The sequence below is a fragment of the Dermacentor andersoni genome, chromosome 8, assembly GCF_023375885.2.
Source record: "Dermacentor andersoni chromosome 8, qqDerAnde1_hic_scaffold, whole genome shotgun sequence".
Lineage (NCBI taxonomy): Eukaryota > Metazoa > Arthropoda > Arachnida > Ixodida > Ixodidae > Dermacentor > Dermacentor andersoni.
The window spans coordinates 21129907-21155568 of record NC_092821.1 but is presented as its reverse complement, the minus strand read 5'-3'; the positions used below and the strand labels follow the sequence as shown (position 1 = coordinate 21155568).

The following is a 25662-nucleotide window of genomic DNA, read 5'->3' as shown; positions in this document are numbered from 1 at the left end:
GGAACTGACAATGCCAGACGTATGCACTGCAACCCCTTTTTATTCTTCTGCAAATTTCCTTCTCATGATCACGATCCCCTGTGAGTAATTGACCTAGGTAAACGAACTCCTTTACTGACTCTAGAGGCTGACTGGTGATCATGAACTCTTGTTCCCTTACCAGGCTATTGTTCATTATCTTTGACCTTCTGCATAATAATCTTTAACCCCACTCTCACACTTTCTCTGTTAAAGTCCTCAATCACTTGTTGTAACTCGTCCCCAATGTTGCTGAACAAGACAATGTCATCTGCAAACGGAAGGTTGCTGAGATATTTGCCGTTGATCCTCACTCCTAAGCCTTCCCAGTTTAATAGCTTGAATACTTATACCAGGCATTCAGTAAATACCATTGGGGAGATTGTGTCTCCTCGCCTGAGTATTTCTTTATAGGTATGTTTGTTCTTTTCTTGTGGATATTTAAGGTGACTGTGGAGTCTTTGTACATATTTTCCAAGATAATTACGTAAGCCTCCTGTACTCCTTGACTACGTAATGCCTTTGTGACTGCTGATATCTCTACTGAATCAAATGGCTTTTCGCTATTTATGCAAGCCATATAGAGATGCTCATTACACTCTGCGGATTTCTCGATAACCTAATTGATGAACTGGATGTGATCCATTGTGCAGTATTCCTTCCTGAAGCCAGCCTGTTTTCTTATTTGACTAAAGTCAAGTGTTGCTTTTATTCTATTCGAAATTATCCTCATGAATATTTTATACAATACTGGAAGTAAGATAATGGGCCTATAATTTTCCAATTCTTTAACGTCTCCCTCTTTGTGGATTAGTATAATGTTGGCATTATTCCATTTCTCTGGAACACTTGAAGTCGTCAGACATTTTGTATAAAGGGCTGCAATCTTTTAAGCGTGATATATTTTTCATATTTGATTAAATCGACTGCAATGCCATCTTTTCATGCTGGTTTACCCCCGGCGATGTGTTGCAAGGCCCTTCTATTTTCATCGTATATTATAGAAGGAGCCTCTGTATCCTGTTCATTATTGCTTCGAATGGCGGTAGCGCCGCTGCTCTGGCTACTGTACAGGTCAGTATAGAGTTATTCCGCTGCTTTTACCGCATCTTCGAAATTCCTGATATTACCCTGCTTATGTTTCAGCGCAGGCGTCCTATGCCAAGTTTTATTCCCACTGATATGTTGCTGCGACCATTTTTACTGCTTCCTCAGACTTTCTCGCGTCATAATTTCGAATATCCCTCACTTGTTCCTTGTTGATCAGTTTTGACATTTCTCCTAATTCTATCGGATTTCTAGAGTAGGACACATTCATTCTTTGTCATTTCTTTATGAGCTCTTTTGTTACTTGGGAGAGCTAACCTACTGGTTGCCTTGGTGCCTTACCTCCCACTTCAACTGCTGCTTCTGAAGCCCAGCCTAGTTACGATTTCATTTATTACCTCTATGCTATCCTCATCTCGCTGTTCTAAAGCTGAATATACAGTGCGTTTAATTGTTTCGCGGGCTCACTTTCATGTTTTGTCGGCTCCGCGAGTATTGCCGACGTCACACGGCGGGATATCTGCGCATAGCAGGTACATGCGTTACACGCTGCTTCTTCGCTCGTCTGTTAGATTGGTTGTCTGCTCGCTTCTGAAGATAGAGGTTGTATGCGACAACGTCCCATTTTTACCAGCTACCCACCCAACTAATTTCCATCAAGTTCCACCAAGATTCGGCGTTGGATTGGATGCCAGATGGAAAAACTCGCTCAAATTGCGTCAGATAGTGCGTGCAACAGAGCCGGCGCCAAGCTCCTTGTTCGCTGGTGCGACCACCACGGCCGATGCATTTCCTTCTATAGCTGAAAGATAGAACTAAACCTTTATTCTCTGAAATAGTAATCCGAGTCATAACCCTGTTCACCATATAGTCCGGTAGAAGTTTAGGAAAAAGGGGAGGCCCCTCCCAGATGAAGGAAGCGTGACAGCCGATCTCCTCCACCACTAAAATAATTCCGCTCAAAAAATCGTGCTTCTAAAACGCCTAATTCTCAGTATCAATAAATCCTTTTTATTTTGATGATTGGTTCAGTACAGCGTTCATGTGCTACAGCCCATGCCGGATAGCGAGAGAAAAATAACCCCGTACATTCTACAATGCTGCCCGTCGTCTGCTCTTTCGCTTCATTGCAAGTCGCAAAAGTAGAAAGAGCAGTTCTGCATGGCTTTTACACGGCACATACACGGCACATTTACTACTAGTTTTCCGAGCTTAAAATGAATCAGTTGCTATTGAGCAAGTACTCAAAAAAAAAAAAAAACATTGCATTTATGGCAACCAATACAAACCTGACCCGCCGTAGTTGCTCAGTGGCTGTGATGTTGGGCTGCTGAGCACAAGCCCACGGGATCGAATCCCGGCCACGGCGGCCGCATTTCGATGGGGGCGAAATGCGAAAACACCCGTGGTACTTAGATTTCGGTGCATATTAAAGAACCCCGTTGAAATTTCCGGAGTCCTCCACTACAGCGTGCCTCATAATCAGAAAGTGGATTTGGCATGTAAAACACCAGAAGTAAAGAAGTAACAAACCTGGGGCGAGAATACGGTCGAGGCAGGAAAGGTATAAAAATACTTCATTCGTCGTTTTAAATAAATCCGCTTGTCTTTAAATATCATAAAATTTATATTTTTTTGGTTTTATGTTTTCCTAAGCTTATATTCAAGAATGTCACAGGCCTTTTTTTTCCTTTACACTTTTTTTTTTGCAAGCCTGCATGTCGCCAGTCGCGTAAGCCAATCTGCGCGAGTTATCCGCTATGGAGCCCAGCGAGGTGACATCGGAATGCGATACTTTTTTGCCAAACGAGCCATGTGTCGCCTCGATGTCCGCATCACCAAGGAATCTCGGTAAGAAGAACAAGAGTGGCCATATCCTGAATAGCGATTCACGCAGCATGATCCTCCACTGCTACACGTATTGGCGTAACAGGTAGCCTGAACGCAGCGTGGAGGACATGACCAAGTTTGTCGTCGAGATGCTCGGTGTCAGCGAAAGCACAGTGTTCAAGGTGAGAAGGGAGGTCAAAGCGCCGCATATTTCGGGTGGCAAACTGTCGACGCCCTCGCGAAAGCGTCATCGAAATGCGGAGGAAAGAAGAGACAGCACGAAGTATAAGGAGCTTCACGTTGTGCGCGCTGAGGTCATGTGTGCATGATTTCCTTCGCCTCAACGAGATACCGACGGTCGAGAAGATAACTAATGAGTTCTCGAAGCGTATGGATCTCCCATCACTGAAGCGGTGTACTGTGCGTAACCTACTTGTCGAGATCGGATTCACAACCATCCGCAAAGCGATGGCCAGATTCAGACAATGACATTGGTGAAGTAATAAATGGTGAATGTTGCCAAAGCTCTCAGTGCACTGCTCTGCTGGGCTCCATTCACTGAAAAATATCCGTAACGATGGAAGCGTAAGACAGGAAATGACACCTCACTGCACAATGTTATTCGTGTTGAAAATTTGTACCAGCATAAGTGATAGGAAGCGAAACTGTCTGTTTACAAAGAATGCATGCGCGAAAAATGCTACAACATATCGAGGTGCTGTTTCACAATATGGCACCCTTTCATGTGCACTTCTGGCGAGCTGCCGCATGCACTGATGCATAAACATGAACAGCGTAAGAGGAAAAGTTACGCTGCAACTCACGTGACGCTTTTAAGAAAATGTATCTGTAAACCTTTCTGTCTTCATAAGTGATCAAAATTTGTCTTGAGTAAGTTGGGTAATCACATTGCGGCAACAACACAAGAAGCAAGGACAGAAAACACGGCGAGTAGGCAGATTGAGATGACGAGGTAGACCACTGAGAAAGGCTTTAATGTGATGGAAGAGGCCAACGCTGCTATATACAGGAGTTGGTGCTTTGAATGAGATGGGTTATGAAAATTTGTAAAAAGGACTGTTGAAAGAAAACTGACAAAAACAAATGCTAATATAAAAGAAAGGACAGAAATAAGAGCAAGCGCAAACACACATGGAAGAAGGCAGATATCCACACACAAACGCGACAACTAAGAAGATCTCAAATATAAAGAAATTGGGGAAATAAAAATTAGACAAACGCAAGAAAACATACACACACACATTTACAAATAGACGCGGGTAGAGTATTAGCAACGCGTTTACAAGCTGATGTGCCTACCCTTTCGTAAATTTTTTTTTTCTTTTTTTACCGTTCCCTTAAGACTGTATAAGGAATTTTTAACAGCAACATATCACGAGAATCGAAAAGCAGCGCGGAGCTGTTTTGTGGGAAAGCATATCGAGCGCATATCGAGTTTCATGCGCGCACGCTTTCCTCATTTATCCTGAGAATAGTTTCGCTCCATCACTTCACCACACAGTACATGAACACACGCGCTGCTAACAGTAAGCGTGCGAGTTTGGCAAACTTTCCTCGTCGTAACTTCACTCGGGAGCGAAACAAGACAACATAGAACAAACATGCAGGATGTGTTTCTGGCGGTGTGTCGCCACAGGATCCTGTTTTCGGGCAGAGCGTAGTGCAGCGTCAACTACGCTCGCTGCAGTGCTTCTTCGCCGGAACACGGCTCAGAATAAACGCACGCGGCACGAACGGTGCATCGTAAGCTCACAGTAATATTTCCGGCACGATAGACCATCACAAAAAGTTCGAGAATCCACTCTGACGAGGGGCTGACGCACACAGCTGACGCGACTTGGCCTATTTCGAAGCGCGGGCGGCCATCTTCTCCGTCGGCGGCGTCATCGGCCATCCGGCTGATGACGTCAGGACAGAGTGCACGCCCATTGGTGGATGCTCGCATGCATCCGCCTCGGAGGAGTAAAGGACCTCTTTTTTCTAATGTTGTACCCGACTATAGGTGGGCGGATTCCTTATTCCAATAACCCTCTGGCTTGACCCGTGCGACGAGACTGCGTTGGTGGCCGATGTCATCAGAGGAAAGCTCGGCCTCGCAAGTTTCTGTTGTGGTATAGATCTGCGGTGAGTTGGGGCGCTCTTCTTGTGCTTCTATGGGACGGCCTTCTTTGGTGTCCTCTTGTGGAGCTTGTGAGGTAGGGTCTGCGGATGTGTCACCCAGTGGGCAATCCTGGACGAAGTAATGCAGGGTGTCTGGGACGTCACAACGGGGGCATGTGTACGAGTACTGCATAGGATATAGTCTGTGCATGGTTATTCCGTGTACGTAGGTGTTTGTCTGCAGGTGGCAGAGAATGGCTTCTTCCTCTTTGCTCAGATTCTTGTGCGGTGAAGCGTATCTTTTTCTGCGGAGTGGGTGGTCTTGCAAAAGCTCGGAGTACTTGAGGGCGATGTCATCAACGTTGGTGACCGACCTATTGTGTGATAGCAGGAAAGCGCGGCTGGTATGCTCGCGGGCAGCGGCGTATGCCGCCTCAGTTTCTATCATGTCCTCATGGCCTGGAATCCACTTGATGTGGTTGTCGGGTAGCGGGGCGCGTGCGATGTGATTTATAAGTATTTTGAGTGTGGTTTTTGATATCCGTCCTCATTGGTAGTTGCGAGATGCTACTTGGGAGTCTATTAGTATTACTGCTACTTCAGCGCAAGTTGTTATTGACAGAGCGATTGCCGTTTCCTCTGCAGTCTGGGGGGCTCTTGCTCGGATGGTGACAGCTGCAAGTTCTTTGCCTTGGCGATCTGTGACGCTTAGGGCAAAGGTGTTTCTTTTAGTATACCGGGCAGCATCGGTGTACCTCGTATCAGGGTCTCGCTCATATTTCTTGCTGCGTGCGCGGATTCTGCTTTGCCGATGCTCCTTAAGGTAAGTTGGCTGCATATTGCGCGGTATACTTGCAACGCTGACACAATCCCGGACTGCAGGCGGGATTCTTGCTTTCTTGCTGTGTCTACAATGTAGCTTTCACTGTAGTTGAGGTAGCGCAAAGCTGGACGTCCGGTGGGTTTGAGCTTGAGCCGTTCTAGTTAGCTGATTTTATGATCCTCGACAAGCTATTTCCACGTAATTTGGACGCCGAGCTTGAGCAGTACATTTCTCAGTTGATGCCATGGGTGGGAGGGTCAAGACTACTTTGATTGCCTTTCGAATGACAACATAGAGTTTCTTGATTTCAGCCGGCTTCAGCGTCAAGTAGGGAGTTCCGTCGGTGATACGGCTAGTTAGGAGAGCTTGAATTATACTTAGTGTGTCTTGCTCCTTGAGTCCGCTTCTTTGGCTTGTGATCCTCGTAAAGAGGTGCGTAACATGTGACTGTGTGCGTTGGAGACTGGAGACGCGGGAGAGTGGTCGTCCCCGATCCGTCCTTGTGGATGTGAAGTACGAGTACGCGAAGGGAGTCGACTGTAGAGATCGTGGTTCCGTTGAACGAGACGCTAGGAGCGGGTTCAATAGTTTGGTGGTCTTCCTCGTGACCGTGCTCTCAGGACGAGAAGCTCCGACTTTTCGGGTGCGCATTGGAGACCGCAGTCTGCGAGGTATCTTTCGATAGTATCGACGGCTTCTTGTAGATTGCGTTCTTGTTGTCCAGTAGTGGGTGCTTTGGTCCAGAGCGTGATGTCGTCGGCGTAAAGGACATGGCATAGGTTTTGTTTGGCGTTCAGTTGTTATGGCAGCTTGATCATTGTGATATTGCAGAGGAGGGGTAAAATAACTGATCCTGGTGGGGTTCCTTTGTTGGGTAGCCGAAATTTATCGCTTCGGACGTTTTCGACGCCTACTGTTGCTATTCGGTGTGTCAAAAAACTCCTGATGTAGTTATCGATCCGGACTCCGCAGCCTGTTTCTTCGAGGTTACGGAGAATGGCTTCGTGGTTCACGTTGTCGAATGCGCCCTTTACGTGGATTGCAGGATGATGTCCGTCTGTGATCAAGGTAGTCAAGCAAGTCTTCCTGGAGGAGCAGGAGTACGTCCTGCGTGGACAGATGCTGTCGGAATCAGAACATGGTGTGCGGAAAGTGTCCATTGTCCTTGAGGTACGGTGTTAACCGGTCGTGCACCATGTGCTCGAGGAGTTTACCACGCAGGACGTGAAGGAAATGGGACGGAGGTCTTCGATGCGAAGTGGTTTGTTGAGTTTCTGGATCATAGCGACCTCCGAACGCTTCTAGACTGCTAGTATGTCCCCCTTTTCCCAGTAGTCGTAGTACTGTAGCAATGCTGAAGACTGGTGTTTCTAGTGAGTTTGGCTAAGGCTGTGTAGAGCTCTCCCTGGGTGAATGGTCGATTGAGATCTGGGTTTGGTGCGCCGTCGTACGTCTTTGCACTCGCTGATGAAGTGGGCTTGTCGCTGCTAAGTTTTTGCTGAAGCTGACGAAGGAGATCATGCTCCGACACAGCGTAATTGTGGATTAGTCTGTGCAGATATTGCCTCTGTTACGTTTTGGTGCGATCGGTAGCTAAGAGAGCGCATAGCAGATGTCAGGTTTTCTTGGTACTGAGTGTCCCTTGTATGCTGTTGCAAAAGGTGTGCCAATTTTGTCTGCTAAGTTGCTCCGCGTAATCATGGGCCTGTATGGTGAGACGGGCGATTCGTTACTTAAGTTTTCTATTGAGCTTTTGACACTTCCACTTCTTGAGGAGGCTTCTTTTGGCCTCCCAGAGGTGAAGGAGATCTGGGTCAACTGCGGGAGTGTTGGTGCTTAGTTGGATGCTCTTGGTGTGATGTTCTGCGCTGATGAGAAGGCCCTTGAGCCAATGGTCGATGTCGTCGATTGTTGCGTTGCCGCTGAGGTTGTCTCAGAAGGACTTCCAGTCTGCTAGTCTGACAACTGCAGTCTTGGTCAATTTGCGGTTATGCGCGATGTGAATTTGGATAACGTGGTGGTCGCTTCCCAGCGTCTGCGAGAGTCGACTTCACTCTGCCCAGTCGACGTAAGCTGGAAACGTAAGGTGCGGGTTTGTGTCCCTGGAAACACTGTTCCCGACTCTCGTGGTCTGCAGTGGGTCATTCCGGAGGATCAGCCTGTGTTGTTGAGCAGTGTCGTGCACTCGGGCTCCCTTCTTGGTGGTGTTTAGATAAGCCAAAGTGAGCGCAATATAACCATGAACGTTCACCAACTAGCCCCCTTCATTGCTTTACCAAAGTTGTATGTGGGGCGTTCAAATCTCCCATTATGACAACTTGATCTCTCTTCGTGCGTTTCCTGAGTTCATGGACAAAGTGGTCGAATTCCAGAAGTTGATCCCGAGGGGGGCTGTATATGCTGGCGATAAAGAGGCTTTGCTGCGTTTTTCTGTCTGGTATGATCGCCACTGAGGTGTGCTCGATGGGGATGTCTTCTATTTCGTGTTCTTGCGCTGTGCGAATTTTCTTGGTTACAGTGGCTGTGCGTTGGGTTTGCGTACGAGCGGTGTATCCTTGAAGTCAAGCGTTGTGGGTATTGGTTTCCTGTATGGCACACACATCAGGGTGGTCCAGTTTGACGAGTTCTTGTAGGTTTGCATACCGGGGACGGAAGGATGGACAGTTCCATTGCCGGATGCACAGAATTTCTTGCGGGCTCTTTGTTATGGTTTTAGGTTTTGCCGTCATGAGGCTCGTTAGTTTCACAGGCAGCTTCATGGCTGGGTGAGACCGAGCGGGAGGCATTGCGACTGTTCGCGCTAGCCTTCTTTCTACTCTGCTCGGTGGTGTTAAGAAGGCAGTCGAGGTAGGACATGGTGATGTAATTGTTCTTTCCGTGTGCTATGAAGTTGTTGACCTGGGCTGTTAGGCCGGTTACCTGGCTTGTGAGAGTGGTGACTTGATTTGCGATGGTGGTTACACGTGCGGTAAGGGTGGCAATCGTCGGGAGAATAGCCTTGATGATGTTTTGAAGCAAGGCGAGGATGCTCTTTGTGAAGATATCCTCGAAGGCCAGTAGTAGCTTTTGAGCTCCACCTTCGATCGCAGAATCAAATGCCTTCGTGGTTAGCGTTGCATATGGTTGCTGGCTTCCATGTCCGTATTCTTTGCATCTTTGGAATAGTCTGTCTATGAGGCTTTGTTGGTTTTGGAGATTTCTCTCGAGAGCTCTTACGGCTACCGCTTCTGCTGATCCGACGCTGGCACAGCCATAGCTGCCAGCCACGTCGGCGTAATTCACAAGTTTTCGGGAACCCGACCGCGATCTGGAGGCGTTACTTGAGATGGCGACGTATCCATTGGTAGCGCCTAGTTCAGGAAACTCATCGCGGTTGTAGCTCCATCGACTGTCTGGTTCTTGGATCCTCTTTTGCCATTGCCCTCTTGCTTGTTAAGGTGGTAAGGTTAGGCTCGAGCTTTTTCTTGCATTCTTTCCCAGCCGTTTCGGGTCCTTCCGCGCAAATCTTGCGTATGGGTTGGCAGTCATGGTTCGGGGGTTGGTTTATTTTGCCTCATTTGCAGCAGAAATTTGGGGTTGGTTTTGGACTAACGTCTTGACGATGTCCGAAGTTGCCACAAGTTCGGCAATACTGAATTGACTTGCAGTAGGGCTTGCATCGGTAGTCACCGCTCTGATAAATGATGCTGTAGGGGGCGTGTGGGCCGTCAAAATAGATAACCGTCGCCGTGGACTGTCCTAGCATGCGGGCGCTGAGGACTGCATAGGGTGCTGGCACTCGAATTTCAACCATTAGCTCCGCACTGCCGGTCCCAGGGGTGATTCTGTAGACAACACCTTTGCTAAGATCTTCGGGTAGACGCGAGTTGGCTTTTACGTTGTAAGTGCTGCCTCCAAGCTGTATGTCAGTGACCTTGGCTAAGTTTTCAGCTTAATTCTTGTTTGCTGTACTTGCAATGACGAGGTTTTCTTCTTTTTGCATTTGTACTCGCACGTTGACGTGGATGTGTTTGCAATATTCCGCTCGCTCTTCCGTCTGTGTGAGTTACTACGACGTGTGACCATTCGGGGAGTTCAAGGCCAGCTTGTGGGTGGTAGACACTTTTGATGTCGCCCAAATGTAGCACTGGCATTTTGGATTTGCGCGGCGGCGGCGGCATGGCAGGCTGTTGTGTTGATTGGGTCGCTGCGGGGCTTTGATGCGCGTCATTTCCTTCTTGCCTTTGCTTTCCCGTGTCAGCCATGGGTGGTTGAGGTCTATAGTTCTGCCGCTGTTTTTATGGTAGGTACAAGGTTGCGCGACATTGGCTTCTTCCGCTGAGTCTGCATGCATTGCGCTTGTTTCTTCTTGTCGTTCGCTTGACATTGCGTCCGTCGCGGTTGTTTATTGGCTCATCTCGCGGTCTGCCTGTCAGCCGTAGCGCCTGCGTTCGCCGAGCCTCCTCTTCGGCTCACAGTGCATGCGCAACGGCTGTTGCATGTGCGGCACCGAGCGCTGTCGTCGTCCTTTCACGCATACCGTGTGCCTGTTGCATGAGTAACGGCGGCACTCCCCGGCGGGCCGGTGTGGTCTCGCGCGGCGTTAGGATTAGCAAGGCGCGGTGAAGATGAAGCTCGAAATCTTGATGAAAAACGCACTGAATTTAAAGTGGGTGGTATTGGCTGGTTCCTTGTACTATACCTATTCTGACGTGCAAAGTGACAGGGGTGAGTGACCTTTCTTTACAAATGGGCGCAAGAAGCAGGAGCCCATGTATCGCACGTCAGTACTCCACGGCGCCCTACCGCCGAGACAAAAAAACATAGCTACAGATTGTTTGCGACGCGAAATAGTGTCTAGAAAAATAATGTTGAAAGTCCGCCGGTTCTGCAAAGCAGCGTGTGGTACTAAAACACTCGCGTGATTCAAAGCCGTGATGCGACGGCATCTCGTCAATTGGTCTCGCATTCGGACCGCACACACCGGCCACCTGAGCCAGGAGGCTCGCTTGCCTTACACGTTTGCTCTTCACACTAATTGCACCTAGAAGACAAGCTGTATTTCTCAAACGTTAACATTGTTCGTAAAAATACGCCTTCTATAAGACGAGCTACGGCGAGATTGCTAACGCCGTCGGCTACAGTGGTCAGCGAGCTGGCTTACTGATTTAGAGAGAGCTCGCTTATAGGCTTACTGGTTCGATTGGCGACCGTCATCAGAGACGTCAGAGGACGGCATGCCGTTGTGAAGTGTTTGTCACTCGCCGTGGCGCATGTCCATTGATAATATTCCTGTAAAACGAAGCTGCGTCGTGCAAGGATGTTTGTTTCGTACTTTCTGAGGAGCGTAGGAAATCTTCAGGGCATACCTGCAGTGGCGCTGCATATGGGCGAAGCTTCGTGCCACTCCCTCTTTCGCACGCCCGTCCCACCTGGCCTGTATCGTCGTATCCAGCAAGCCGGGTGGGCACGCGCCAAACGGCGGGTGGTAGGCGCGATCGTACCGTTTGTCTGAACCGCCTGAACACACGTCATGACTGGAAATTCGTGTAGGATGTAGCAGTATCCATTGATGCAAACCGATGACTCCGCAGCAGCCGAATTATTTCATCTGCTTCTCCACACGGGCCCCCGAAAACTACAGGCGTATCCAGCTGCACGCCGAGTCTGGGCCACATTGGCTCTGCGGGGCACTCATCACCTGTATGTGCATAGGACACGGGATCTACTCGGTTCCAGCTGGTAAATTTCCCCACCTCTACACGTCGCATTAGTCTTTCCTGACTTGATCTAGGCATTGATTCAGGCTACTTGGTCTGTCATACAAGGCACCTCAATTCAGGTTCCCAGTACTTTTAGGACTGCTTTAATTTATTTGGCCGTGAAAGGTGTTCTCGCAGTGAATATCATCGAATGAACGTCATGAATATCGCTCTTTATCACGCCAGCGCTGTAACAGCGAGTGCTCGCTGTCATCGAGTGAAATGTGTTGATATTTCGCTGTGCGTGCGTGATACCCTGCTTGTCACAGGCGTATCTACCGGTGGGGGGGGGGCAAGCATTCCCCTCCTCCCCTGCACACACACACATTGTGAAAGCGACCACTGTCGGCTGCACACTCACGAATACAACAAAACAAGAACTGACAACAAATTTTGTCTCAGAATTGCGCCCACATAGGTATGACTTCTTTATTACGTATCCCCTGCTTGGACAGATAGGATTGTCTTTCGGGCGCCGCCACCACGTGATCTAGCAGATGATGCTCGGCCGGCCGGACTAAGCAGAGGTTCGCCATACTTAGCGGTGCGAGACGACTGCGGGGTCTGCCTCGCAAGGCTGCATTGCTATGAAAGTTGTCGCTGGGCGGTCGAAAATAAGTTTAATCCGCCATCCCTTGCATAATCCCGTGTTTGTTGGGGCCGTCTAACCTAACCATTTTTGAAAACACAAAATTGAATTTGCTTCTTATAATCTACCGGCATTTATTCAGTGTTACCATTTTAGCGATTTTGCCGCTATATTTTGTGTAGTGTTTGTTTACGGCAATGTTTCCTAATTAGCAATAAGTGACTTTTGTTTTAGTGACGTTAGAAAGGTTATAAGTTATAAGTGTTATAAGTTAGAAAGGTTGATGGAAAAATGGCGTCCTAGAACGCAGTTTTATATTCAAAAGCTACACGGGAGCGGCCGAAACTCGCTATACGGTGCATAGGCTCGGCGACCATGAAGAACCAACGGTTACCTTCACATTCGTAGCCTTCACATTGCGACTGTACTGCACATCACAGTGGCCATCATAGCGTTCACGTTGTGCTCATACAATTGAGGTTTCTTTGTCATTTACCTATTTCAATGCGTTTAAACGCTAGGGTTCACTTGTGTCCTAATTCCATTCGATTGGTGGACGTGCGCAAGTGTGTCAGAGGAAAACCGAACGGAATAAATTTTGAATTCTCATTTAGAACACAGCAGGCGATTAAAACATATCGACTGCATAAAAAAGGCGTAAATTTCGGAATGGCTGAACTCACTCATGCGTGACTGAACAAATGGCTTCAGTTTCTCACGGCTTTCGGACGAATCAGTACTTCCCGGCGGCTTTCAGGTAGATGAAGAGCCAAACTGTGGTATTTTACCTATGGTAATTGTAATCGCCATGTTAACAGCATGTGACCAAGCGCCCGTTCCGCAGAACCTAATTCTGCTACCACGAACGACGTAAAACATAAAAATTTAGGGATAATACCTGTGCATGTTCATGCTAGGAAAACTACGTTGTTTGTGTTCTTTTGAATCCTGCTGTATTTGTAACTTTCCAATCTGAAGGCAATGCAAAATTCAAGCTGTCATAATCCGTTATGCAAATGTTAGAGACATGCGATTGAATATCGACTTTTTCGAATGCGAGTCGAATACGAATTGTAAATATCGAATGAAATATAGAACAGAAAACGCAGACGCACATAAGTACAAGAGTAATATTTATTTTGGTTTCATTCGGAACACGCTTCTACTGAATAATAAGTCGACTGTAATGGACCATTAGGAACGTGCTGAACACAAGATTACTGCAACTGTTATGAAAAGCACTGCACGAATAGCCGCTAGACAGCTTTAGAGACTGGTGAAAAACGCGCGTCCCAAGAATGACAGGCGATTGCTTGTAAGGACAAAGGTTGCGGGTTTGTGTCGACCTTACAAACTCATTAAGTTGTGCAGGATGACACGTACATGTAGACATTGGCTGCACTGCACCACTAAGCGCAGTTGCAAACGTCTTCTCAGCAAAATCCTGCGCGCTCTTTCCAACCGGGCAATTTCGTCATGGTTCGAGAGGCACCACGTTTATCTCGGCGCTGAGAGAAATTCTTACCCCAGTTTTCTGACCATTTCCGTGTTGTGGAAGTTCTGGGCCCTGTGGCTTTTCATTTAGCCGCGATTCCCGAACTTGATGACAAACGTCGCAAACGACTCATCCTATTCATGTCAGCCAGATGAAGCTTTACGTCTCTCGTGAGACCTGTACTGAACTCCTGTCTTACTACTATGCGAACTCGAGGGGAGAGAGGATGGCGAGTGTAACGGTAACGAACAGCGCCACAAGTGAAAGAAGAGAAAAACAAATACAAGCAGAAGGGCAGAGCAGTAGTAGTAGGTCAGTGAAATATTTGGTTTTAGGCACGGCTGAGGTTTGGGTGTGTCGGGTAGCGCTTGGAACCTGTTGAAGGCTCGGGAATCCCGCTATATATATATATATATATGTGTGTGTGTGTGTGTGTGTGTGTGCGCGCGCGTACGTACGCATGCGCGGTAGACATTAATTATTGTATTTAAATGGTGCCAGAAGACCTTCATATATATATCACTCGTATCTGAAGCTGCTACAGCCGTGTATTGAACATGTTATCTATGCGGAATGAAGTAGGAGCGGGGCATTTATGCGTGACAAGGTATATATATATATATATATATATATATATATATATATATATATATATATATATATATATACTCGCAAATACACATGCACACCCATACCCATGTACATACAAAGCAACTGGTGAGGAGATCAAAATTAGGGTAGCTTGTGGTGTTCTCGTGGTGAATACAAATGAAATAAGAAGACGCCGCTAAACACACACACATATATATATATATATATATATATATATATATATATATATATATATATATATATATATATATATATATATATATATATATATATATATATATATATATATATATATATATATACGCATACATACACATACATATACACACATGCATTCATATGCCCGTATATACATGCACACTCGTATGAATACACACATGCATTCATATGCCCGTATATACATGCACACTCGTATGAATACACACTTTATATACATACTAGCCGAGAGGATGTACACTTAACCAGTAATTTAAAAATCCTGCACATAGAAGTCTCTCAGTTGTTGGGCCGTTACTTGTGGGACATAAACGCCTAGAATACTATATTTATTTAGAAGCATTGCCATTGTGTATGGCAGCTTTTCCCTTAAATAATTTGTTCTGGGTGTGACCACCCGCCATATCTCTTTAGGACAGGTAACATAAAATTTGTCATTGAGTTCAAGGTTACAAAGTTCTAGTAGAAAGGAGCAGTTCAGTTTTACTTCCCGCCTTAATGAAGTTGTTAACTTGTACTGGTATAACTTTAACACAGAAATTATGTTGGCTTCCTGAAATAAGTTTATAGTATGGGAGTTGTAGGGGACAATAAAGAGCAGCCGAACAAACTTCTTTTGCAAGACAAGTAATTTATGCAAATTAACAAAGCTAGTTGTACCCCATTCCAATAGGCAATAATAGAGGTATGAATAAAAAAGCGAGTTATAAATGAGAAGTTTAACTTTAAGCGGCAATAGTGATTTACGTTTCCACGTCATGCCTATAACCCTAGATAACTGGATTGTGACTGCATCAATGTGTTCGTCCCGAAGCATATTACTCACAAACGTTACGCCGAGAGTTCTCATGCTAGTAACCATTTCTATTGTTTTTTCCCCGTACATAATGTTAATATAAGAAATACCTGGCTTATTTTTAGGCCTAAAGAGCACAGCTTTGTTTTTTCTTTTGTATTTATTTCTACTTGGTTCATTATTGACCAGTCCCTCAGCTTAGTGAGTATGAGGTTCGTTTCATATTCTATATCTGTACAGTTTGTTCGTGAAACAAATATACTGGCGTCATCAGCATACAGGACATATTTCGCGTTTAGGTAAATAGTCGTTACATGATTGATATAGGCGTTAAAAAGAAGGGACCCCAAAACACTTCCCAGCGAAACTCCTTTTGAAATAGGTTTCATACTTGAGCAATGCATATCTATCTGAACAAATTGCCGTCTGCTTGCTAGGTAAGATTTAATTAGTGCTAAACAATGACCTCGAATGCCATAGCTATCGAGTTTTTCAATCAATGTTAAATGGTAAATATTATCAAATGCTTTGCTAAAGTCCACATAGACGCCAAGCACAAGTCTTCTTTCTTCGAACTGTAATAAAATGAATTTCTTTTGTTCCAACAATGCATATTGGGTGGATTTAAGCTTTCTGAAGCCGACTTTGGCAGGTGATATTATATTGTTCTTCCGGCAAAAATTATTAAATTGGCGTTGTAAGATTTTCTCCAAACCCTTAGAAAAGGTAGGCAATATAGATATAGGCCTATAATTTGGTATATCATTTCTGTCTCTCTTTTTAAATAAAACACTCACTTTAGCGAGTGGCATTGTTTTCGGAAAAGTTGCACTGGACAAACATAAATTCATAATGTATGTGAGGTACGGTGTGACAATATCTAACACGTGCTTTACCGGTCTAATCTGCATGCCTTCAAAATGACACGAGGAACTATTTCTTAGAGACATGAAAGCCGAGAAAACTGCATGTTCAGAGACAGGCTCAAGAAATAATGAAAAGGGGCTAGCAACAGGCTTCAACTTAAACAATGTCCCAGATGAACTGTTTTGATTGTGCCTAACAAAGTGATCATTAAACATAGTGGCATGTATATATATATATATATATATATATATATATATAAATATATATATAGTAACGTGCAACGTTACAATCTTTTCTGCGGCTATCGAAATCCGCCTTCTCCCACGTTTTCTAACCAACTTGAGGGATGGCGTTACGTGATGCGCCTTGACATATCGACGCCACCCCAGCGAACAACCGATGAGTTGAGGGGAACAGGGAAAACAAACATTGCACTCATACCACCGTTCATATTAGGTCCTTTTCAAAGATTTCTCGGGGAATACCGCCCTTGAGATGTTTCCAAAGAACGGTGTTTGAAGGCACATTTCATCAAGGTGCTTTTGGTGTTTCATTCACGTCGCAATTTACATTGCCAAACTCGACTCTTGTGAATTTTTGTTTTCATCTACTGATAGATGCAGTCCGTTTTACCGACAGATACCAGTTTTCTTCTTTTCTTGATGACTCTCTTTGAGTCCGAACACAGCGTCCGGCCCTCGCACTTGCACTTTCCTCCGCCCTTAAGCGGCGTGTAATCCGAGACGGGTCTGCAGCTGCGGGAGTCGCTCCGAGTCTCGACTGCGTTTCCCTCCGGCATTCTTTCGCTTTTATTTAGTTGATTCACAGACCGTGGACATTTCCGAGTGCTACACTGCTTGTGTCGTTAGTAGCCTCAAGTTATTTGGCCCGTTTCGCCAGGCTAGCCTCATCACACCTTAAAATATTTAAATGCGTTTGTCATTGCGGTGACGGTAAACAACACAGGGGCGAGGGGAAGGGGCGAACACTGCCAAATTGTTAGTCCCGAATCTAGTCTTCTGTAGGACGTACTGGTGCCCCGAAAGACAAGTGGCGCTGAGGGCACGTCTGCGGATCAAGTCGTTGTGTATTCCCGCGTAATCGCTGGTTATTGTGTGTTCCCGGGAATTTACGCCACTTCTAAGTTTGCTCGCGGAGTTTAATTATTGAAGTCGGTTATGATTCGCAATATTTAACAATACTTGTCATCTCACCAGAGATGCTACCAGAGAATGCACATACATGGGCACGATGACAATGTGGCTCGAATTGATATTGAAACACCAGAATGTCAATATAATATTACAATAACTATACATTAAGTCAGCTGTGACACTGTACAAAACATAATTACCTTAGCGACAGTATTGTAAATACGAAACCTAGCCAAAACAAAATGAATTCAACATAATGCGTGGTAGCACAGTTAGCTTATTGTGATGCAAGTACGAATCCTGACGCAAGTATGAATTGCGACCTGCAATTACGATTGCATAAAATTCCTTTCGCTTTAGAATCGGCGACAACATTCTGGAAATTTCGGACACATGCAGGCGCATCTTGCGATGAACGAAAACTGCGTAACAGTGCGTAGGCTGTGAGAAACAGTCACTTGGAAACGATGAACGGTCACCTGGAAAACATGGACGATGTAGTACATGCGTTTATATTTTACTTCTCACTCCATCATGCTGCAGAAGTTGCTTGAAAAGGACCGCATGTTGGGCACATTGGTATTCCATACTGAAGATATTGACAGCCCCGGTGTTGATCTTTTGACAATGAAAGATGGGCATGTCTACACAGTAGGTGCGTCACACAGAGCTATTTCTACGTGTCCACGGACTTATCGCAGATCCCCTTCAAGATGAGCGCCGCGCGGCGGCGCTCAGTACAACCCCCTCGCCCCCTCCCCCCGCGGCGCCTTGCGCGCGGTGGAAGACGGCGCGCACCCTGCCCGTCTCCCTTAAAGTCTTCCTCACTTGGGAGCTCGAGATCAAGCCACCATCCTCGCCTCACACTCGCGCGCTGTAACTCGCAGCTACAGCATACGGCGCGCGGCCACTTCATACGGAACATCATGGCAACGACAACGCCGACGGTCACCGATCACGGGAATGTGACTGGTGTGTCCACATAATTGCTGTCGCAATAAAATGAACTGAATAGCACAATTAACCGAGGGCCAAAAACTAGAGCGGACTCTGCTAAAATATCGGCTTTTCTCGTTGGCCTCTTATTCTACTCCCCGCCGTAGATTAAGCCGGTATGATTCCGGTCGCTCTTCCATTCCGGCCATGTATCGCACTCCGTTCGCCAGCGGCAGTAATCAAATCGGCCGAAAGAATCGCTGTATTAACGAACGCTTGGGAGAGCATGAAAATGGTTTAACTAGTTGAAGGACGCCTAGCGTTCCTATGCGGCGGCGGCGGGCGTAATAGACATTTCGGAGAAGCAGCTATGCTACATAGGCATGGCAATCAAGACAAAGCGTTCTGTATCAGAATATACGACGACAGATGCGTAAATCAACCCTCGGTGACCTTGCACGCAAAAGAATTTGTTGTTCTTTACGTGCGTACTCAATAATATGCTACATTCTGGACAGTTATTGCTTTGCCATATACGTGTAATTTTAAAATGATGCTGCTGGTTCTCTACCTGCAATATTGTCGCGTCTATGCGACACAGCTTTCTATAACCCTCACACCGTCTGTGTCTCTAGCGGCTGTTTTGTGTCCTCTTTCTGCTAACCACGCGCATGTCTTCCCGAACCTTTGTGTTTTGCACTGCATACACACCGTTAATTTAGACCAACTCGCCCGAATCATTACGCGTATGTCGATTATAGTTCGGTGACTCGAGATGCCCCAAAGGGCGTAAATTTGTTTTGCAGTATTCAGTGAGACACGCGCCACGAATACCGGCTGTTTGCGGAATCATCCTACCTTGTGTTCCTGTGTCGAGTGCCAGCACAGTTCCGTCCATTCGGGCGAGCACGGGTGGGAAAAATGTTGAATATAGGGCGATTCCATGAAGTTCTCGCTCACCACCGTCGGTCCCGAAAAAGCAACCAGCGAGTTGGCGTGCAGGCGGCTGGAATTGAGGTGGAAGTCAAAAGCCAGTTATTCGTGTTATAGAACTGGAAATATATCTCCTGATTTAAAACATTTTTGTGTCAGCAACAGTTTCAATGGCAGCAGGACCAGCGTGTCTAAACATCTTAGGTGTAGCAGCGGGCATAAAAGATTGCAATGCGAATGTAAAAGAATAGAACGAGGCAGCTGGTAAAGCTGCAGGACACGGTGATTACTTATCGAAGTCTACGCAAATTTCAAAGCGAATTCCCCAAAAATATTCCCAGCCACTAAGAAAACAAGGCGAATAGAAAATTCAGGACACAATGAAGAATAAAACTACTCGCAAAACAATTCTTTTTTTCCTCACAGGGGATTAGTCACATTTGCTAGACGAGCGCCTTCTTGTTCTTACAATACTATGCCTTTGATTATTTCACGTGCGTGCTGACTCCGTTTTACGTGCAACTGTTGTTGTGGTAATTTTTATATTCGATTTAGACAACGCACAGCTAAAGGAGGCAAAGCGTTGTTGCTCAGCACATTCGCTTGTCCAATAAAACGCACTCTAACAGAATGTTGGGTATGGCCCAACAAATCGTGGCTAAGCGCCAAAGGTAATCGGCAATTGACACGTGCTTTGCAAATGGCATACTGTTCAAGAGATGTCTTACAAAGGAAAGATGTAAGTTTTTGTAAGCTGAAAAAGGAAGGTCGAGGCTGGAGCAACCACCAATAGCGTACGACAGTACCCTTACTACAGGCAAGAATTGCACCTTTCTTTTTCACTTACGCTCGCTCTTTTTAGTTTTCGACTGAGGCTTATGATTTCTTTTATTCTTTCTCTTTCTTGAGTGTATTTGTACAACGACGTAGTCTGGGTTCGCAAGAATTGAGATGCGACATTTGTAGGCAGTCTCTTGACCATGTGGACATGTAAGTTATTAACGACGGCCCGAATTATGACGGGCGTTGCAGTGGCACTCTGAAAACACATAGCATATACTAACAAAATACCGTAAAGTGGTTTGGTCAAGTTGTGGCCGTAAATCTAGTGCTGCTGATTGCAATTGAAGCTCTGTTCCCAATTATAAAAGAAAAAGTCACAAGCCTTCGCGGTACACACAGCAAAGTCACAGCGTAAGCAAGTTGAAGCAGCTCCATAGGAGTTCTATTTCTGGCACCAAGCAGTACAGGGTCTTCGCGGCGAAGACTGTTCATATCGTTTTCACGAGAAGGATCCGAACTGTCCGCCCAGCGTTGACGGCGAGCTGTGGCTTGCGCTGCAGCAAGTCGGGCTCCGCGCAGCAGTCTGGTGAGCCCGACGTTGCCGGGTTGCAGTCGCGCGCGCAGCTCTATGCGATTCGCTTCTTCAGCAGTGGTTCGTACCTGGAGAGGAGGTGCCATAACGTGTATATCGAAGAGTAAGTCCAGGCATCCAGACTTCGTGGCGCACCCTTCGGAAGTGTATAAGCGTCTATTTGTCGGTGGTTCCCATGAACGTTCGTCACCGAAGCCGATTGCGCTTTGTCAGAGACGCCCTAGCCGCTTCGGGGCTCCAGCGCGGGTGGCGTTCCGTGGAAAACGCTATCAGCTTTCACCGCCACAACTCTGCAGACTCCTAGCTGGCCTTCAACGTAGAGATGGTAAAATGTAACGTGAGAAACAACAATTATAGATTACTGGCTAAAACAGCACGCAGAGACGTTGTATACTCTAGTTAAATGTGCGAAATGTATGTTTTATATTCATCCACAATTGTGACGGTCTCCACGCAGGCTGTGGTAAAGCATCACGGCATCGGTTTTCACTACCGCAGCCATGCAACAGCGAGGAGCCGGTAAAATGCTACGTGAGAAACGAAAGGTACGTATTTAGAAGAAAAAAAACGCGAAGAAGTTCTTTTCATTTCGAGTTAGGTATACACGGCGTAACATTTATTTTATAATTATTGATCATTATGTTTCAAAGCAAATTGGAAACTCCAACATATTTTTTTTCTTGCATATGCATTGTACCCCAGCCCCACCGCCGCCAAGCCAGCCTTCACCGCCACACGAAATCCATTGCGAAACTCCCATTAAGAATTGCTTTATAAAATAACTCTAGCTAATGAGCACGAAAAACATCAGATTGATTACCTTTTTAATGGCTTTTCGTGGCGCAAAGGCCAATAAAGCGCCAGACATAATCTGATCCGTCGACAATGGTAAATGCAGATGCAACATGGCCGTACAGAGACCTAAAATTAGTCGCTGCGCATATGCGCAAAATACGTATGCATTTAAAAAGAAGCGTGCAACGCTTCACGAGTTTGGGTGTCACCGTTGCGCAGGTGCCATGCTAATCATATCTGTATCGTTTCAATTTTGGTACATGTACTTTGGAAGTACAGACCGTACGATAGGATGGTCGGCCAAAGCCTACATCATTTACCTAATACCATAACAACGTTCAGTCGCTAAACGAAATCAAATTTCTCGGCCATCGATAGACTCCTACTGACATAGCAGAAAGCAAACCTCACAATGCTGTTGAATGTCTTCCCAAAAGACGGTAGTTCAGGCGCTATAGATTGTGTCTACCATATAGAGCCAATGTGGTGTGCATAGACATTACTGCCACGGCGATTTCAAGCACCTCTTTGAGGAAGCTGTCACGCCAGACGGAACTTCTTCGGACACGCTGTGCTGGCATCGTACCGCGCGTAGGAATGGAGCGTTTGAGTAAGCGGAGGTAGGTTTGCTTACAGTGACTCTTTTGCGGGGCAGCCAAGAAGTTACAAGTGGCGAACAAGTGTTGGTGACGGTTCAAAACTTTATGGTCCAATGAAGCAATAGAAGAGCACCTTTCCCATTGCAAAAAGAACTGTTCGGCGTAGAGACCTAGGATGAATTGACCACCAATTGCTACATGCAAAGAAAGGAGCAATAAGTCCGTCGCAATAGGTCACCTTTCGGATATGTCAAAAGCGAGGAAAGTACGAGTAATAAAGTTATGAAGCACATGGCATCGTGAAACCTCTTGCCGCCAGCTGGATCATCTAATAGAAGGCACTCAATATGCATAACCACCTGGCCAAAAATGACCGCCTCCGCCATCTTGCTAACAGCTTAGTTGCCAGGCGTGGCTGCACATTACAAGGCTCGTCAATCCTCTGTGTGCGGCTACGCAGGACTCTAAAACGCCACAATTATCTTGATCGTTTAGCTAATAACGAGCAGCCAACATTGCTTTGCTGCCACGAATTAATGAATCCACGCCAACGTTACCCCCTTGACTGTCCGTCCAGACGAAATTCACAAGAGTAGTGCCTTAAAACCGACACTTAAGTCCCGCCGCGTTTGCCGACGTGCGCCTTAAAACTGAACTAAACGGCCTAAACAATTCTCGCTAGCTCTCAAATTTTCGCGTCAGTCCTCTAAAACAGCCTTTCTTTGCAACGCAATGCCCCAGATAAGTTCCGTTAGCTAGAACACACTTCGCATGTGAAAAATTGAACATCCGTTAAAACTGCTGTACTTCGAGCTGCTATAAAAAGCTTCGTTCAATGACGAGAACTGTGGCTTCTCTATTCGCTTTCGAGTCTCCCTACGAGTGTGCGAACGCAATTAACGGTTCTACTGAGGAGTGATGAGTTGTGGGTTCGCACGCCTTATGCGTGATACGTGCCACGCCCTTTTACCGTGTTACGAAGAAATTGTGCAAGTCAGGTCGCCCATACGTGTGCTGTAAGAACTCAGGAAAAACGTCATCATCAAGTTGAATGTCACGGCTTGGTTACACGTTTGCTTATTTGAGGGTATGCCGACTGTATTTTTTTCCCCTCTCATATTGGGCACTGCTTAATTCTCGCCTCGATCGTGTGTCTGTAAGCTGATCACCTGAGTGTTTACGGACGCTGTATCTGGCCCGAGCATGCCGCGATACCACTAGCGACCCTCCAAGCGGGCAGCTAGACCACTACAGGCCGGCGTCTCGATACCAGAGCCAAAAGAAAGACGTACAATTTGGTTCAATGCCAAATTATGTAAAATCAATTTGCATGCGATTCATCCGCACGTTGCGCAATGAAGCAGCGACAGCTCGATGATAGAGCACGCGAGCTTTGACTTTCTCTACCGGTGGTACGTTGCTGTAAATAAGCGCAGTCGCCATTATTGTGCAGCGACGGCGTCACTGCTCATTAATTTTCCCACAGGTTGGCAAAACTTGCTTCGATGAACTTTGCTGAGCTGTCTTAAGGGTGAATAAATGACATGAGTAAATGCGAAATCTGTGCGCATACACCAGCGTGTCAAAGCGCCTGCCATCCGCCTCTCTCGCAGCCACTATAGGGGGAGGGGGTGCCGAGAGAAGAGAGCTGTCCTCGTTCGGTTCATCACAGTTGCTCCAAAGCTCTCGCGCTACAGCACCTGTGTCTGAGAGACATATTGTAGCGCCCAATGATGTCACCTCGCAAGGAGGTTAAAGGTCGGCGCTCTCGGTCGGCAATGCAAGAAAGGGATCAAAGTAAAGTTGGGCCGTGCATGCTCGTGGCGCAAGCAAGGCACGAGCTAGCCCGTTCTAAGAGCCTGCTACGGTGGTCCTCTGGTCCTGGCGCTCCGCTGCAACGTCTCTGTTCGCGACATTTGGTGGCCCAGACGTGATGATGACCGACCCCCGCAACCTACCGCCCTCAGGCAACCTTCCACCTGATGCTAGCTTACGTCCACAGCACGTCGCAGCTCTCCAGCTTCGCCGGCCACATTCTGGCGGAAGGACCCACAGGTATGATTCAGCCATGTAGAAGCCGCCTCCGATCTACACACAACACCCCGCAGATTTCTCGGTATCTGCCCTTACTTGCCAACCTGTCTCCTGAGATTTCGGACGAGGTGGCGGACGTCATCGCTGCCCCTTTGGTACCCCGTACCATCAACTGAAGCAGCGTATTTTGGACCGCACCAGGGCGTCTGAGAGCGCGCACCTCCAGCACCTGCTTACCTCCGAAGAGCTTGGAGATCGCCGCTTTTCCTAGCTACTCAACAGCATGTGACGGCTTCTGGTTTGAAGCAATGTCGAGACAAACGGTGCGCTATTGAAGGAGCTCTTCCTGCAGCGCTTCGCGGAGTCCACCCGCATTGTCTTGGCCGCTGCAGGAGGCTTGGCAATCGACCGCCTCTCCCAGCGGGAGATGGTGCTCTCTGGGTTACGTGGATATCCACGGATACGCCGACGGCATCCGCGGGGAGCTCCGTGGTAGGCTTCTCGAGGTAGGCTGGTTGCAGGTAATCTAGTGAGACTACCTCTTCGCCACCATTCAATGGGATGGTGGCGGACTTCTGCGTCTTGTGGAGATCACGGTAATGCTAGGAGGGTGTAAGAAGTGCCTTTACAGCGTCTCGTCTGAGAAAAACATCAGTCGATAACGCAAGGTCCGGATGCAGAAAGGTGCTATCGTCCGAAGATCAAGGCGGGTTGGGGCGCAATTACTGAATGCAGTCTTGTAGGCATTGAAGGTACTTCCTGCAGCGACTGAGACGAGAGGTCCAAAGAAACGAACAAGTCTCCAGGAAGCCGCCGGAGTGCACCATAGACGAGTTCGGCTGCAGAATAGCCAAGGTCGTGACGAAGGACAGCGCGTAGGCAGAGAAGTGACATAGGAAGGTGGCCGACCCAGTGCTCCCGATCTAGGCGTGCAATGAGGGCAGGCTTGAGCTGGCGGTGGAGCTGCTCAACCATGCCGTTGGTACAGGAATAATATGCAGGGTACGGTAGTGTTTAGCGCCAAGCAGGCTTTAGAGGGAAGTAAAGAGAGTACATTCAAATTTCCGGCCGCAATACAGTGGTCACGATGCTGGGGCAGCCGAAGCACAAAACCCATGTTGAAGTGAAGGCTTTCGCGGCCGTTTCCGCAGCGATGTCCGGAATGGGCACCGCTGCTGGCCAACTAGTAAAGCGCTCAATCATTGTTAGAATGTGCCGGCGTTCGTTAGAGGGAGGAATAGGTCAAACCAATTTAAGATGGACATGGTCAAAGTGACAGCCGGGTGGCAAGAAAGACTGCGTGGGAGACTTCGTGCGGCAAGTTACTTTGGCGGTCTGGCATGCGAGAGAGACACGAACGTACCCACTGGTGGACGTCGGTGTTAATGCTTTGCCAGACGTAGTGCTGCGTAACAACGCGCTACATGGCTCGGATGCTAGGGTGGCAGATGTCGTGAAGGGAATGGAACACCACACGATAGAAGACAGCCGGAATGAAGGGGCGAAGTGCAGCCGCTGACAGGTGACACCAGTGTGAGCCAGACGCAAACGGATGAGGAACGAGTTGTAGATGGAGGAAACGGGGATGGTCAAGTAGCGCTTGCAGCTCAGGGTCTTTCATCTGCGCACGAGCTAGACGTTCCAATCCACAGGTGATGTAGAAGTGCCGAGGGAGGTGATT

The 25662-nt window shown here is 47.0% G+C and overlaps 1 protein-coding gene, 1 long non-coding RNA gene and 1 other non-coding gene across 3 annotated transcripts in view; 1 reads left to right on the top strand and 2 right to left on the bottom strand.

Moving 5' to 3' along the window:
• LOC129383638 (uncharacterized) overlaps positions 1 to 25662 on the top strand; it is a 56376-nt gene that overhangs the window by 15504 nt on the left and 15210 nt on the right. Inside the window, exon 2 of the long non-coding RNA XR_008611496.2 lies at positions 21011 to 21098. This is a non-coding gene — a long non-coding RNA (uncharacterized lncRNA). The remainder of the gene's footprint in view (positions 1 to 21010; positions 21099 to 25662) is intronic.
• The window catches only part of LOC126526622 (homeobox protein Hox-A4a-like), a 49578-nt gene that overhangs the window by 20010 nt on the left and 3906 nt on the right, over positions 1 to 25662 (bottom strand). Inside the window, exon 2 of the mRNA XM_050174491.2 lies at positions 19104 to 19251. Within this exon, the coding sequence (XP_050030448.1) occupies positions 19104 to 19190 (87 nt within the window). The 5' untranslated portion in view covers positions 19191 to 19251. The remainder of the gene's footprint in view (positions 1 to 19103; positions 19252 to 25662) is intronic.
• LOC126526755 (U6 spliceosomal RNA) lies at positions 21523 to 21625 on the bottom strand. Its single transcript, XR_007598686.1, has one exon. It is a non-coding gene; the product is annotated as a U6 spliceosomal RNA (small nuclear RNA).